Genomic DNA, 14,676 nt, shown 5'->3' on the forward strand with positions numbered 1-14,676 from the left:
CAATATCGTGGCCGTCCACTTCTTTAAAACGACGTCCCAGTTGTCATACATCATAAAGGAGCAAGCAAAGATCTTTCAAATTAAGTAAGATCAACAGTTACTGACCTAAACAAGTCCATAAATGGGGAAGCATAATCACTGCTGGGAAATGATCATTTATATGTTTAGACAGCTTTGGTCCCAGTGATCGGGGGTCTCGCGATCCATCACTGCAGCTATAAGAAAGAAAAGTTCTGTAAAGTTTTAAATCAGAATAGACATTTTTACCTTGTTAGTTTACGCTGCTGGTCATTTTAAGCAAAATTCAATACATCATGAAAAAAATGTCCCGTAGTCTTCCATCAACATGTAGTGACTTTTGCCCACCTCTAGCTAGCTCAGAGACAAGCGTTAGAAAATGTGTTGTGTTTCACATCAACTTTAAAGTAGACTTGAAATCATGAAATCATGAAACCGTGAAATGTGAATCGTAAATCAAAATGCATTTTTCAGTCTGGAACGTTTTTTCAAGTGAAACACAAGAAGGGTTTCTGAGCTAGCTGACCATTTCACTCAATGCTAGGTGGCGGTGGTGGGAGTGGGAGGTGAAAAATTATGTTATTTATTAATAGTATTTCTGTGTGCCTGCTGGTGCACAGTAACATAATCAAAACTCATTTTCAAGGTGGGCAAAACTCAATATATTTCAATCAAAGATGACAGGAAGACAGTGTCGATCTTTAAATTGGGTGACATGAAGAATCGTTCTAATATGATCAGGATACTATTCTTAATTAACTTTTGAATTTTTAGATTATCTTTCAATTAAATTTTGATTTCAGATTTAGATTGAGAAAATGTGTTATGTTGGTCAGCTGCATTTAATCTATGCTTGTTTCAATTTTTGATAACCACAATGTCTCAGTAATGTTACTGTTTGTTTTCTACAATCTTTTTACTTATTTACCAAGTTTGCCTATAATTGTGGACCTTTACATAACATCGGGCCTTATTCTCCAATATCTTCCTAAGTTTGTTCCTAAATGTGTTCTTGAGAAAGGTCCTAAGAAAAAGTCTGTCAGTTTCATGACGTGTTCTTAAACTGCAGAATTGTTGCACTCTTGAGTGTGTAGAATCTGTTCATACCTAAGAACAAACCCCAAATAAAAAAAAACCTGGGTGAATGTCAGAATGTTTGTGAAAACTCCGTAAGTGGGTTTTAAGAAGAAATTTCTTTTTAAGAATGGCTGGTGAATGAGGCCCATTAACATGAGCTTATGTCATCATTTATAATTAGGCTGAGAATCAAAGTAGCAAAATGTAGAACAATAAACAGCAGCAGGAAATGGAATTTATGGATTGAACCAACAAATGGACCTTTTTTCAAATGTATATAAATAAAACGCGCACACAGTGTTTGTTCACTGCTCTTTCAGAGTTCAAATCTTTAACCAACTTGATTTTAAAATGAAAAACATACAGACATAATTTGTCCAGGAGTTCTTACATATCTCTTGATCACCATGTTGAGCTTGTGAACAGGTCACTCTGAGGTCATGATGAGGGCCCCATATGTTCCTCTTTTTGTGGACACCACTTTTCACACGTACACATGTAACTTCACTCAGTAAGTTCATCCACAGCAGCTCCCTCAACGTCAGGATGCGTGCAGCGGCTCACCTATCTGATCATCAGACTAATGAAACTATGTGATAAGAACCTGGGAAAGCACCAGAACCAAGGTATTTTCATGTAACTTCACTCACGTTTGTCCCACTGCCTCATCTCCTTGTAGCCTATGCCTCAGGAGCAGCTGCTGATAAGTCTCACTCTTCTACTAATGGATCTTCTTTCTGATCCTGTCAAGTGCCTGTCAGCATATCACCTGCCTTTTGATTTGCTCTGTTTGTCCCTTAAATGTCAGCAAGTCTGTAAATGCTGCCTTATATAGGCCTGATTTGCATTCATGTATACTAATTAGATTTAATCTAATTAATAATAATTTGTGCCTTCTTTAGCAAACTGTATTAAAATTTTAGCCCAGACCAGTGGTTTCCAACCCTGGTTAGTTTCAACCTGTTTCAAATTAGCCCCTTACTTAACCCTAATATATCTGATTCATCCAATCAGGGACTTGGTGTGGCAAATTGTGGTTGGAACTAGGCTCTGCAGGAAGGTAGCTCTCCAAGACCAAGACTGGGCACCTCTGGCCTAGACCATAATGAAGGACATTTAGCTCATCTGATTGGTGAGCAACGAAATACAACACCCATGATGCCGAGCTAAAATTACATCCTGTGGCCTACATCTCCCATAATGCCTAACTCACGTTGCATCCTGCTGACGTTGCTCGTGGATTCTGCATGGTTAATGTTTTGAAAGCAGTTTGTTTGCTCTCAGATGACAAGGACAGAGCCAGAGATTACTGGAGTAACATGGAAAACCGTGGAATATCAGTAATTCTGTTCGACCTGGACAACACGCTTGTTGATACAGCAGGAGCCGGTAAAGTGGCGATTCACAAGGTAATGAATGAAACGCGCCTGTTCGCATTAACTAATGTTTTCGCACACCCGAGTGCTAATTTCAGGACTATAAATAGTAACTTACACCCAAATATGACTAATTTCAACTCACGCTGAAACCCGGAAACTGCATTTGTTTAAAAAAAAGATTTTACTGTGACTTTATGATACGGCTGTAAAGAGGCATATGCCGGAAGAAGCCTAATATAAAGGAGGGATTATGGGAGATGTAGTTCATGCCAGATGAATGAACCACAGCCTAACTTTATAAGCGATGATTAAGTTATGTGAACACGCGGATAAGTCACTTTACTATCATGTATTCCTGTCTTGAATTTTTCTTCCAGAATGACAGCCCCCCTTGTCCAAAGAGCACAAGTGGTCATTGTTTTGAGATTATATAAATAAAACACTATGTGGAACTAGCCAATGACTCAATAACTAGCAGAGACTGATCTTTATGTTTAATGATAGAATTTATCTTTTGTCAAAAGTACTGATGGCCTACAAACACTATCTGTATCAATTAACTGTACAAAAATGTTGTAAATTTGTACAATCTGGTCCAATCCTTACAGGTCAGTGAACTGCTCAAGAACAAACTGGACCATTCAAACATCAGTGATATCTGTGAACGGTTTGTCTGTAAACTTTTTGAGGAAACATTTGACCCCTCAGAAGACCAGACGATAGACAAAGTTCGGATAAATCACTGGCACGAGGCCCTTCAGGAAGTAGAAGTTGTGGATCCTGGCCAAGGTCTGGCCTCAGACTGCTACTACACATGGAAGACCACACGTCTCCAGGCTCTAGCTTTATCTCCTGAAGTGCTGGCCTTGCTGGAAGACCTCAGGTGCTCCTACAAGCTGCTGCTGCTGACCAATGGTGACTCTCAGACCCAGAGGGAGAAGATAGAGGCGCTGAGGTGTGAGGGACTGTTCAGTGCTGTTGTGGTGGGAGGAGAGCATGCTGAGCAGAAACCAGCATCCTCCATTTTCACACACTGCTTTGAGCTGCTTGGGGTGAACCCACAGGACTGTATCATGGTGGGAGACTCTCTAGATACAGATATCCAGGGTGGATTTAATGCAGGGGTTCGAGCTACAGTATGGATAAACAAGAGAGGAGGATCCCCTCCAGAAAACACTGTGACTCCAGATTACACCATCCCATCAGTGCTGGACCTGCCTGAAGTTTTGGATAATCTGAGATAATGTTTATTATGTAAGACTATGGGGGTGACCCATGTCTTAGTAAAAAATCCCAGTTTAGGGCTTTCCTACATTTGGAATTTGAAGGGCTGTCCCAATTCTCAGTTACCTCCTCATGGCATTAATAAGTTTGGAGTTTTCATGATGCTGCATATTTTAAATTCTCCTATTGACCTCTATTGCAGTAAGAAACAGAGACCCATTTGACACACTGTTTTTAAAACATCTAAAAAATAAAGATTTAAGTTTAAACTTAGTTTAATCAAATAATTTTGTATTTTTTGATCATCACAAATGTACTTAAATCCATTTTTTAAAAGTCTTATTACTTAAGTAATCATTGAAATAACTAATAGGTTATCCAGTTACTAAAAGCACTGATAATAGTGGCAGCTAGTGATGGCAAACTGAAGCTTTCCTTTAAACGGTGCTGGAAAAGTTCGTTGCTCAAAGCTTTTAAAACCAGTGAATGATGACACCTGGTGGTTAACAGCATGAACAGCAGCTACTCTGTGATGGGGGGGGTAGGGGGGAGTGTTTTAGTATAAAAGTCCAAGTCTCTGTTCCGTAGTCAATTAAACACTAATAATTCATCTTACATAAAATAAGTCTGAATTTCTGTTTATTTCCCTGTTGTGAGACTAATAAAGGATTATCTTATATCTTACAAAACTAATATCCATGTTGTAAGCTTACTGTGACATTTGTACAGAGAAAAATGTTTGGTTTATTCTCACACGTCACAAACAAGCCTGAGGGAATTCCATGATGTTCTCATACATACAAATTTCTGTACTAAATGTTTGCCAGATAAGTATTAGACTAGTTTGCTGTCCTTGACAGGCAGAATATTCTGAAGCCCTATCATTTGACCCTGGGACAGAGTGGGCCATCTCTCTCTCTCGTTTGAGCTATTTCAGGCACTTTGAGTTTAAGTTGTGAATGCATCAACAACAAACGCAAATAATACAAAAACAGTATTATTACAATTATGAGAGACTGACTGGAAACACTGGATTTCATGGGTATGACATTTAAGAGGAATTGAACAATACATCACATTTTATATTAGTACTGTATGTGTTCATACAGACAGTTATTACATTCACTTCACGTCTAATTTGATTTTGATGTTCATTGCTGCAAGTTCAGCCACAAAGTAGCGAAACACGTAGGGAACGGACACTGTCTCAATGCAGTCACTCTTTTTACACAATAAGCAGACGGTCTTGCGATGGCGTGTGGCTGACCAATGAGGTGGCGGTTTCTCCAGCAGGGGGGACAGCAAGCTGCCGCAGTCCATGCACACCTGGGCCACAGAGCGGTCAGAGCAGTTGAAAAGGCGGTCATGCAGCAGGAAAGACGTGCCATGGGCCAGCAGGGCGTCTCGTTCCATCTCTCCGAAACGGATGCCACCCTGCACGTTCCTGCCCCCAACTGGCTGATTGGTCACCTTGTCCCTGGCTCCAGTGGTCCGCACCTGGAACTTGTCGGAAACCATGTGACGCAGCCGCTGGTAGTAAACCACCCCAATGAAAATGTCGGCCTCCAGCTCCAGGCCACTGAGGCCCGAGTACAGCCGCTCCGTGCCATAGTAATTGTAGCCTGCTGCCTTCAGCATGTCACCAAAGTGCTCCAGGGCGGAGCTTTCCTCAGAGAAGGTGAAGGGTGTGGCATCGTGGCACAGGCCATGGAGGGCTGCCGATTTCCCTGCCATGCTTTCGATCAGCATACCAATGGTCATACGCGAGGGGAAGCCGTGTGGATTGAACAAGATGTCTGGGGTCATGCCACTCTCAGTGAACGGCATGTCCTCGGCTGGCCACAGGCGGCTCAAGATGCCCTTTTGACCATGCCTGCTAGCAAACTTGTCTCCTATAGTCGGGTTGCGCGGGACACGCATCGTAATGCAGATGCGCTTGAACCGACCTGTGCCTACGTCATTGCTGCAAACTTTGATGTTGTCCACCACACAACTCTCCTGACTCCTGAGAGAAACAGTGACATAAGCAGTTATCACAATGTACACTTCAGAATATTAACATTAAGCAGAGTTCAACCTTGGATAAACTTCATGCTGCCACCTACTGGTGTTTTAAAGCACTTTGTGTGCACTTGCTGTGTGATTAACAATGTAAAGACTTTATAATTCATAATGGATCACTGATAGCTTACTTGAATGAGGTGACAAAGCTCTGGCCTGTGTTGAGGTTGATGTAGCTGTAAAAAGGGTCTCCATAATTCAGGACTGTTCCTATAGGGGGAAGTCCATCGACATCCAGTCGGTCACCCACCCTAGGGTCACCCGGTTTAGTCCCGAACACCACACCATCCTGTCCTTTGACCTTTTCTGACAGGTCTATGATTTCAGTCTTATAGACAGAGCCATGGGCAAAGCCACGCTCCCATGATGACTTGTTCACAATCTGAAAAATAAAGGGTAATATTAAAAAAATAATAATAAATAATAATAAAAACACACACACACACACACACAAACAAACAAAGATAAACTAATCACATCAATCATGTTAGCTAATTGACCATAATGATATTATTATTATTATTATTATTGCTACTACTGATGCTGACCATGGCATCCTCCATGTCATAGCCTGTATAGGAGATGACGGCCACTACAGCGTTTGTGCCAATGGGATAGTTGTCCATGTTATAGTGGTCATACATCGTTGGTCGGACCAGAGGACTCTGAGGAGTCTGCAGCCGATAGAGTTTATTATCAGAGCGGTCCTGGTAAGAGTGCAGAGGAAAACCCATAGTCTGTTTACCTGTAGAGGTGAAGAGATGACAAGTGTTAAAGAAGCCAAAGTTTATAATTATCAGCCATGCATTTTTTTATTATCTACTTTCTTATAAAGTAAACTAAATCTTACAAAACGACATAATTGGTCACTGGTTAATATAATGCTTGCTGCTTTGGGGGAGTGTAATAAAAATATATATATATAAATATATAAAAAATAAATAAAATAAGCACACAATGTCAGAATAGAATAGCATCTAGAGAAACTAAAAGTAGTGGAGCAGGAATGAGATAGCAGCCTTACCCATCTGGCACTGGTACATGTTCCTAGGGCTCTGGTTATGATCAGAGAAGGGGATGAAGCTAGCCACCACGCTGAGCATGCTGTGGGGGAAGAGCTCCTGGTGTGTGGTCACATCCTGCTCAATATCACCCTCAAATATCCCTACATTAAGGTACAACTGAGCAGAGAAACAGTACATTCGTATTACGAACGTATTTCCAATAATTGATGTATCATAGTGCATAGTGTGTCAGTAAACTTCATTATATCTTCGCTGTCAGGACAAAACCTTGTATCTCCATTTTTAACATGATCTGTATTTTTTGACATCGTTTGAAAATACCAGCTCTGCTTTTTATGGTAAAATTTCACCATGAATGGAGCAATAGAAGTGGTCTAAAATTACTTTAGAAAAAAAAAACAAATTCCATTTTATCACATCCCATTCAAAATTAAGTAGAGATATATGAGTGACCACCTAACAGTGACTGTGTGGATTTACATGGCTTGAATGCAGATTTCCATGATCACAGAGTGATAGCAATATTATTACAAAAAAAACATTTGAATGCTCTCTCACTTGCTCGAAAGTGCCAATGAGCTCCTGTTTGCCCAGGGCAAGGTTGCGGACAGGCCGCATCATGCGACACGATGTAGTGAAGAGGTACAGGCCCGGGTACATGCTGGCTTTACCAGTCTGAGGAACCAGAACGATCTCAGTCCACGGAGGAATCTTCTTCTCACCCAGGACCTATGATGAAGAGATGTTGGCACAGAAAGCACAGAAAACAGTACAGGTCAATGATCACATGGGCATAAAAGGCAATGGGCATAAAAGGCAATGGGCCTAATCTCTCGCAACAGGTGCTGCACTTACTTTCAATGTGTAAGTATTAACATAAAACTTGCTAAAGATCCTCCTAAACTTCTTGCAAGGTTCACTGACCTTAAACCTGCGGAGAGACTCCACCAGAGAGGGTGCGAGGTCTTTCTCCACCCAGCCGATCACAGCCCCATCCAGTACCACAGGGTAGCAGCAGGAGTACGGCTGACCAGGAGTAGCGTCCACTGGAGTTACACCTGGTAACATTAAAAGCTCTTTTACTCTAAAGTCTCAAAGCCACTCTTGGATCAGTGATCAATATGTAAGAATATAAAGTTTTACAAGAATTCAACAAAATCACTTTTATAAAGCTTAAAGAAAAAAAATTACTTGATCTAATAAATCTTCTGTCTGTTTGAGGCTACAATCGTGATACATTCCTCTTAAATGAAAAGTAAATCCTTGTGTTCTACTGGGAGTGTGTAATTATTTTATAACAGATTAAAACTCCCATCAGATGAACAGTAAGCAGTTATGGAATAAACAATGAGTAAGATTATTAATATGATAACATGGTAATTTTGCAATTTAGTTTTCTCTAAAGTAGTTCATTTCCCCAATCGTAGCATCCCTTACTATTAGAGAGCAAAGGCTGCATACGGCTCCTTAAATGCACCTATAGAGTCACACATATCTTTTCTAACTTAGTACTGCTTAAAGGAGAGCTGTATCAGGAGGAAAAGCTAATCATCCATTTCTGTCCCTCAACTTGACTATGCAAATGCAGACATTCCATCCAAAGTGTTATGAAAAATGTTTTGTTGCTTCCAAAGGCTGTCGGTTGTAGGTTGTGGAAATGAAAATTGCTGGTAATATATTATGAAATGTTGACAATTTTTTTTCTGTTGAACTTTAGTTAAAAAAAAATAATAATAATAATTGTCAATACCTAAAATGTGGAATTTTTTTTTTTCGTATTATGCATGCAGTTTGTACAGAAATTCCATGGAACTGTAGCTATGGTCACATAGAAACAGGGGTAAGCGAGGCCCTGCCATCTTACTCGCTCAGTGAGAACAAGCTATGGTGGAAAAACAGCCCACCAGCAGCAGGGGAAAAAACAGAAATGATGTTAGTGTGTCCCAACTTTGGATTTTTTTTTTTTAACACAAGGTATAGCGTATTTGTTATTCCCCAATCACATCGCTGCTTACCCAGAGAGCACAGCCGGGCGGGCAGTGTGGTGGTGGGATAAACTGAGGTCACAATCTCACAGTGAGCAGTCATGTGGTTCATCAAGCCACATGGCTCTCCATCAGGAGTGTGCACAGGGCAGAGAAAGCCCCAGGACTCGGGCAGCAACTTTCGCACTGTTGTAGTCCTCATCTTGGCAAAGACTGCTCCTCTGTGTACACAGCGGAAGTGTGACAAATAGCGAATGAAATTCAGCTTGTCAGCCACCACGCACATACCGCTGTTCTGAAGCATTCCCAAACCTGAAGGGCAGAAAGATGTGTCAGTTAACCCCTTAAATGCCCAGGTGCTCTGGATTCCCACAGGTTTTCTTAAGAAAAAAAAACTTACAAAAGATGCAAGTATTCTCTTAAAACATGAGTCCTTTTTTAATAAAATCAGAATGTTTTCATATGTAGGCTATCAAAGTCATGTTACCTTTTATAGATATACCAGAAACAATTACCATATTTCTGTTAACTAGTTATTCAGTTTTATCACATCAGTACCTGAGGACAACAAAATGGAGGTAAAACAAAATCAAACTAAATTTAGCAAACACAAAGTGCCGGTGGAAGAATTAGCAAACAGGGAAATTCAAACTTCAGAAATTCATACTCATTAGAAGTTACAGTTTAAGGGGTTTACCCTGTCAATTCTTACTGTGTAAAACTGAGAGACTGCCATAAGGCTATGAAAATATTTAAGAACTTTTTTAAAACTCGTTTTTAAGAGAAAAGGGTTTAAAATTAAGACGTTTTAAATAAATAACATTTTTTTCTTCGTTTTTTTCACCTAAGAAATAACTTCTCACTCCTGTAACTTAAGAATAAATCACTGCTTTGTTCTCCTAAGCAATCGTTGAATAATAATCCTTAGCAGTAATCCTTAAGATATAATAAGTCTGTGAATTTGAAGTGTTAATATATAAACAAATAAGCAGCTTTCAAAATGCCAACAAGACTCTATATACTCTCTTATACTGAACACAGAGTTTTTATGTCTGAGCATTAAACTTTGATACCTGTTTTGGAAATAAGTTTGCCTGTAGCCAGTAGGTACTCAAAGGCCTTAGTGAGGTCTGTTCCCAAGTTAAAAATCTTGGACAGGTTTTCTGTGTTTAATCCTCCACCTCTTTGGGTCTTCTTATCTAAGGCCAATTTCACAGACACCAGCCAGCCTGTCATTTTTTCCTGAAAACATACAAAGACCTCAATGAAGCACAGGTGCTTCAGTATCCTTTCCAGAATTGATCAGTCAATTCATGGTAAATGTAAAAAAAAAAATTAATAAATAAAAACACACACACATTATATATATATATATATATATATATATATATATATATATATATATATATATGAATAAATTGGAGATAACATTTTGACAATCTGCTGGAAACACACACAAAAAAAATATCAGCTGTATATAATTGCAAGCTTACTTTCAGAAACATAAGGTAGAGCTGTCCAGGTGTGAGCACCTCCTGACACATCAGACTGTCTGCATTCTCTTCCTGACACTCCTCTTTGGCAAAGGCGAACAGCTTCCGTGTCATCAGACAAAGCATGTAGAACTTCTCTACATCTGACTTCAAATGAATGCACAAGCACTCACTGCAGACAAAAGAGAAAATCCAGTTTCAGTCCTAATAGACTCCCCAATCAGTCAGCCAAAGACAGCAGTTATTAGCCTGATAAAAAAGCTACTTGTGACCATAATTTAATTTATACAATTGTCTTGAATGCCTTTATGTTCATATTATTTGCATAATGTGTATTTGAGATTACATGTGACTCCACATGAGCACTTACTCTAGAAGGAATTTAGCACACTGCTCGTTTGTGTACCACTCTGGCAAGTAGAGTTTGACCCGGAAACGTTGGCCCAGATAGTTCAGCACCTTCCCTCTGGTAGTGCAGCCCTCTTCCATCACCAAGCGCAGCATCTCTGACACACAGCTCTTGTAGAAGGAGTTCTCCTCTTTGCCTTTTATTAACTCCTGGTAGATCTGGTAGTCTGAGAAGTCCACCAGGGCCTAAGATTTACAAACACACACACACATTAAGATTTTAAGTCAGTTTACAACATATTTATTGGTAAATAATGAAATGACAACACAGTGCAAACTGTACCCATTTTTATAAAGTGAAATTATACGAAAAATGACAAAAACTGATGTATTGACATACAGAGACATTTGCACTACAACATAAACATTCATTAAAAGTATGTGAGTTACCTTTAGAGCAAAGCCAAGTGGAAGGAAAAAGAGCTCTTTGTTATAAATGAAGTTTAGCATGACTGTTCCGTTGTCCAGGTAGTGAAGGTTCATGTTGATGGCTGAGTGGTCATCTCTGACACAACGCATCGAAATGCCTGAGCCAAAATGAACAATCAGTTAATGAACCAAGTTAAACACCTGCATACTAAACAGCTATTTCATAGGCTAGGTACAGTGCAGACCAGAACAACTACCAATGAGCTAAACGTTTAATAGAAAGTTATAAGGGTTTTGCACTCACCATATTCCGTGTAGCCCTGTCCTCTGCTTTTAAACTTTTGATCTTGTCAAAGCGATGGGAAAGTTCCTCCTTGGCATAATAAGCATGCGGATCACTTTTTCAATACCATTCACTATAAAATAGCCTCCCATTTCCTACAGGACAACAATAGGGATGAACAATAAACAATGGGAGAAAGCAATAAGCACATACAGGATAACAGATGCATATTCTTAAAAATGCTACAGTACTTCCAAAGAGGGGTGGGTGGTATGGCAAAAATATATCATGACATTTTAGGATATTTTCACTACATGTGACTTTTTTTTTAATATATCTGATAAGTTGGCATAGGCAAATAACTGCATAGGCAAATAACTGCATTAAAAAACAGCATCAATACAAATTAATTGTAATCAATATTCCACATATTGCACCGCACCAAATCCAAGCTCTTTGTAATGCAGTTGGTCAGTGCTCTAAAGTATTGACAATATCCACAATATGCTCAGAAAAGCAAACTGTGGCACACACAGTGATAAAAAGTATCATTATAATGGTAAATATCATCATATTGGGCAAGTCCTACTGCCAATAATGTTTTCTTTGTTTGTCGCTCTGTGTTATGACTGTATAGGGCAGTCTCCAGCATCGTCCTCACCTCTGCCTCTTCGTGATGCTCCACAAGCTCTTTAGGTGAGAGGCCATAGAGGTTACACAGCTTTGACTTTACCATGATGGGCACCTGCCCCAAAGACTGCTTTATAATTCCTTTAGGCATCCCATTCACTGACCAGCTAATATCTGCCTGTAGAGACAAACACAACGGTGGCATGAACAAGGAGGGAAGTCATGGCAACAATCCAATAACACAAGCTCTGATTGCAGGGTCTGTGCAGAACTGAAAGTACACAAAGTACAGCAAAACCTACCACCAGCTTTCCTCTGTATGTGCATCTCCTTCCTCTACATTCAGCAGGGAAGACACGAAGGTCCTTAGAGATCGCCCCTTTGGCCACAGTAGGACTGTGGATGGTGGCCTCCACAAACGCCAGGCTGATTCTGTCCCCTTTGCACATGAACTCCAAAGGAGGAATGGCCTGAAGTTAAGTGAGGTTAATTCATTTAAACACTAGAAGTGATTATACTTTCACAGCACAAACCACGCTGATTCACATTTTCTTAGTTAAAAGGGAATTCAACAGATCTCAAAATCTCTGCGTAAATTAAGATGTGAATAAAGTCATTTAGAGTGATTTGCTTTGAAATGACCTGTACTAGAGACATTTACTGAAGCACTTCATACATCTAAAAGCCACCTCTCATAAAGTTATTACTAACACAAATACACTGCCTGATGTCAGAGACATTGGTTTATGTTTGGTTTTGAGGTTCTGCCAAAATGATTTTTTAAGCCTATCATGGCAAAGGTATACATGTAGTGAGGTCGAGGCAGTGTAGTACCCTAAAAAAGCTTTTTTCAGATATATCAATATTTTATCATTATTAACATTGCACATAAATACAAGATATGTATACATAAACTGGTCATTGTGGACTGTAAATATAATGCCGATATTTGTGCTCTTGGCTCCACAACCCCTGATTCCTATCACCACTATAAAGAAATCAGAGTCTGTATGTTTCTCTGCAACGGAGCATTTTACATCAAACCACTCTATATGACTTTTATGACTCAACAATTTAATTATGCAGCAATTTAAGTAGTAAAAAAAAAAATCAGTGGATTTCCACTGATTCAAGTCAGTAATCCTTTCTGTTTAGGCAGTAACAAGTCAGCTAGTTACATATTATTAAGCATATAGTAACTGCTATGCAACTAAGAAGACATATGTATGTACAATAACACCAAAATGCAATGAGATATTGATCCAAATTGCTTTGCCAAAATACAGGTCCGCTGTGTGGATACAATGATGCGGATGGCCCTGCTCCATGTGAGCCCTTTGTACTTAGGGGAGGAGAACTCCATCAATTTTTCAAAACTTCTACATAATTAAATGGGTGAGATGTAAACAAAGTCACTCAGAATGGTTTGATGTGAAACGCTCCGACCTAGAGAAATTTACAGATTCAGAATTGTTCACAGTGGTGGTGATAGGAACCAGACGTCTGAAGAGTTTAATGCCTCTAAAAGCTCCTGCACAGAAAAGTTAAGTCTGACACGGTTTTACGATAGTTTTGTGATAACGTTGCGGGTTACAATGTATTTTAATCCATTTATTGCGGATGAATACATGCAGGGCGTTGTGAGGCAAAATAGTCTGCGAGACAGATTTATCACTACTTTGCCATCATCAACATTACATATAAAAACCCACAAGACACGTGCAGGTTCACTGGTGGTTTAGAACAGTAAATAAAATAGCTATATTTACACTGTAGACATCACTACCCCTGGTTCCTAACAGCACCACTGTAAAGAACTCAAAGAAACCTGAGTCTGTAGGGTTCTCTGCCGTTCACCATTTCACATTAAACCACTCTGAATGACTGTGTTTACATCTCGACGATGAAATTATGCAGAATTAAAACAATCAGTGTAACTTAATTCAACTCTGTCAGTAATCGTTTCTGTCCAGGCAGTAACGTTAACAAGCTAACGTTAATTAATTACACTAACCACTGTTACAGAGCTAGGCTATTATGCATAACTTAACTCCGAACGCCACCTAAATATATATCTACACTAACGCCACAATGCAATGAGATATTAATGCCAAAATACAGCTCCGCTTTGTGGATACGACGGTAAAGCCGATGGTGGCCCTGCTCCACGTGAGCGCTCTCTACTCAACTTACCTCAACAACTCGGCACAGGCCATCAGTGACCGCCTCATTGAACGACTCGGTGTGGGCTTTCACGAGGTCCTGCACTGCTGCGTGCTGTCTGTCCTTCGGGACGCCGAAGCCCGTCTGTGTGAGGTGTTTGAGGCTCGGAGCAGCAGGTAAACTGCTCCACTTCGAGGAGAAATCCATGCTGTTTCCCTCACATGTGTCGGCAACAGGAACCTGGCACTAATGGTGTGTTTACGTTGTTCCGCTAACGCTGTCTGTTTCGTTTCAAAATAAAAGTCCATAAACTGCGCGTGGGGATATTGCTTTCCTAACCTGCTCCTGAAACTTCTCTGCAAAGGCTGAACTACTACAGTGTAAAAAAAAATAGAAAAAAATTATATATATATATATATATATATTATATATATATATATATATATATATATATATATATATATATATATGACATAAAAAATATCTGAAATAGCTTTTAAAAACAAAATATAAAAAGTGTATGCACATTGTACATTGGACAACTCGTGTTAGCCATCTTCT

General features: G+C 39.6%; 2 protein-coding genes across 2 annotated transcripts; one reads left to right on the forward strand and one right to left on the reverse strand.

Moving 5' to 3' along the window:
• The first annotated feature begins 2,303 nt into the window (after positions 1-2,303).
• Positions 2,304-4,387, forward strand: LOC118810625 (N-acetylneuraminic acid phosphatase). The gene is made up of 2 exons (XM_036574540.1): positions 2,304-2,504; positions 3,083-4,387. The coding sequence occupies exons 1-2, from the start codon at positions 2,343-2,345 to the stop codon at positions 3,716-3,718; spliced, it is 798 nt and encodes a 265-aa protein (XP_036430433.1). The 5' UTR covers positions 2,304-2,342; the 3' UTR covers positions 3,719-4,387.
• A 345-nt stretch (positions 4,388-4,732) lies between these two features.
• On the reverse strand, positions 4,733-14,442 carry polr1b (RNA polymerase I subunit B). Its single transcript, XM_036574539.1, is given in 16 exon segments — positions 4,733-5,703; positions 5,891-6,141; positions 6,308-6,504; positions 6,784-6,940; positions 7,343-7,513; positions 7,709-7,842; positions 8,800-9,081; positions 9,843-10,011; positions 10,263-10,434; positions 10,633-10,856; positions 11,061-11,197; positions 11,344-11,383; positions 11,385-11,477; positions 11,984-12,130; positions 12,255-12,422; positions 14,146-14,442. Coding segments are annotated over 16 exon segments (3,402 nt in total). The 5' UTR covers positions 14,323-14,442; the 3' UTR covers positions 4,733-4,820.
• Between the last annotated feature and the right edge of the window lie 234 nt (positions 14,443-14,676).

Source organism: Colossoma macropomum, unplaced genomic scaffold, assembly GCF_904425465.1.
Source record: "Colossoma macropomum unplaced genomic scaffold, Colossoma_macropomum, whole genome shotgun sequence".
Classification (NCBI taxonomy): domain Eukaryota; kingdom Metazoa; phylum Chordata; class Actinopteri; order Characiformes; family Serrasalmidae; genus Colossoma; species Colossoma macropomum.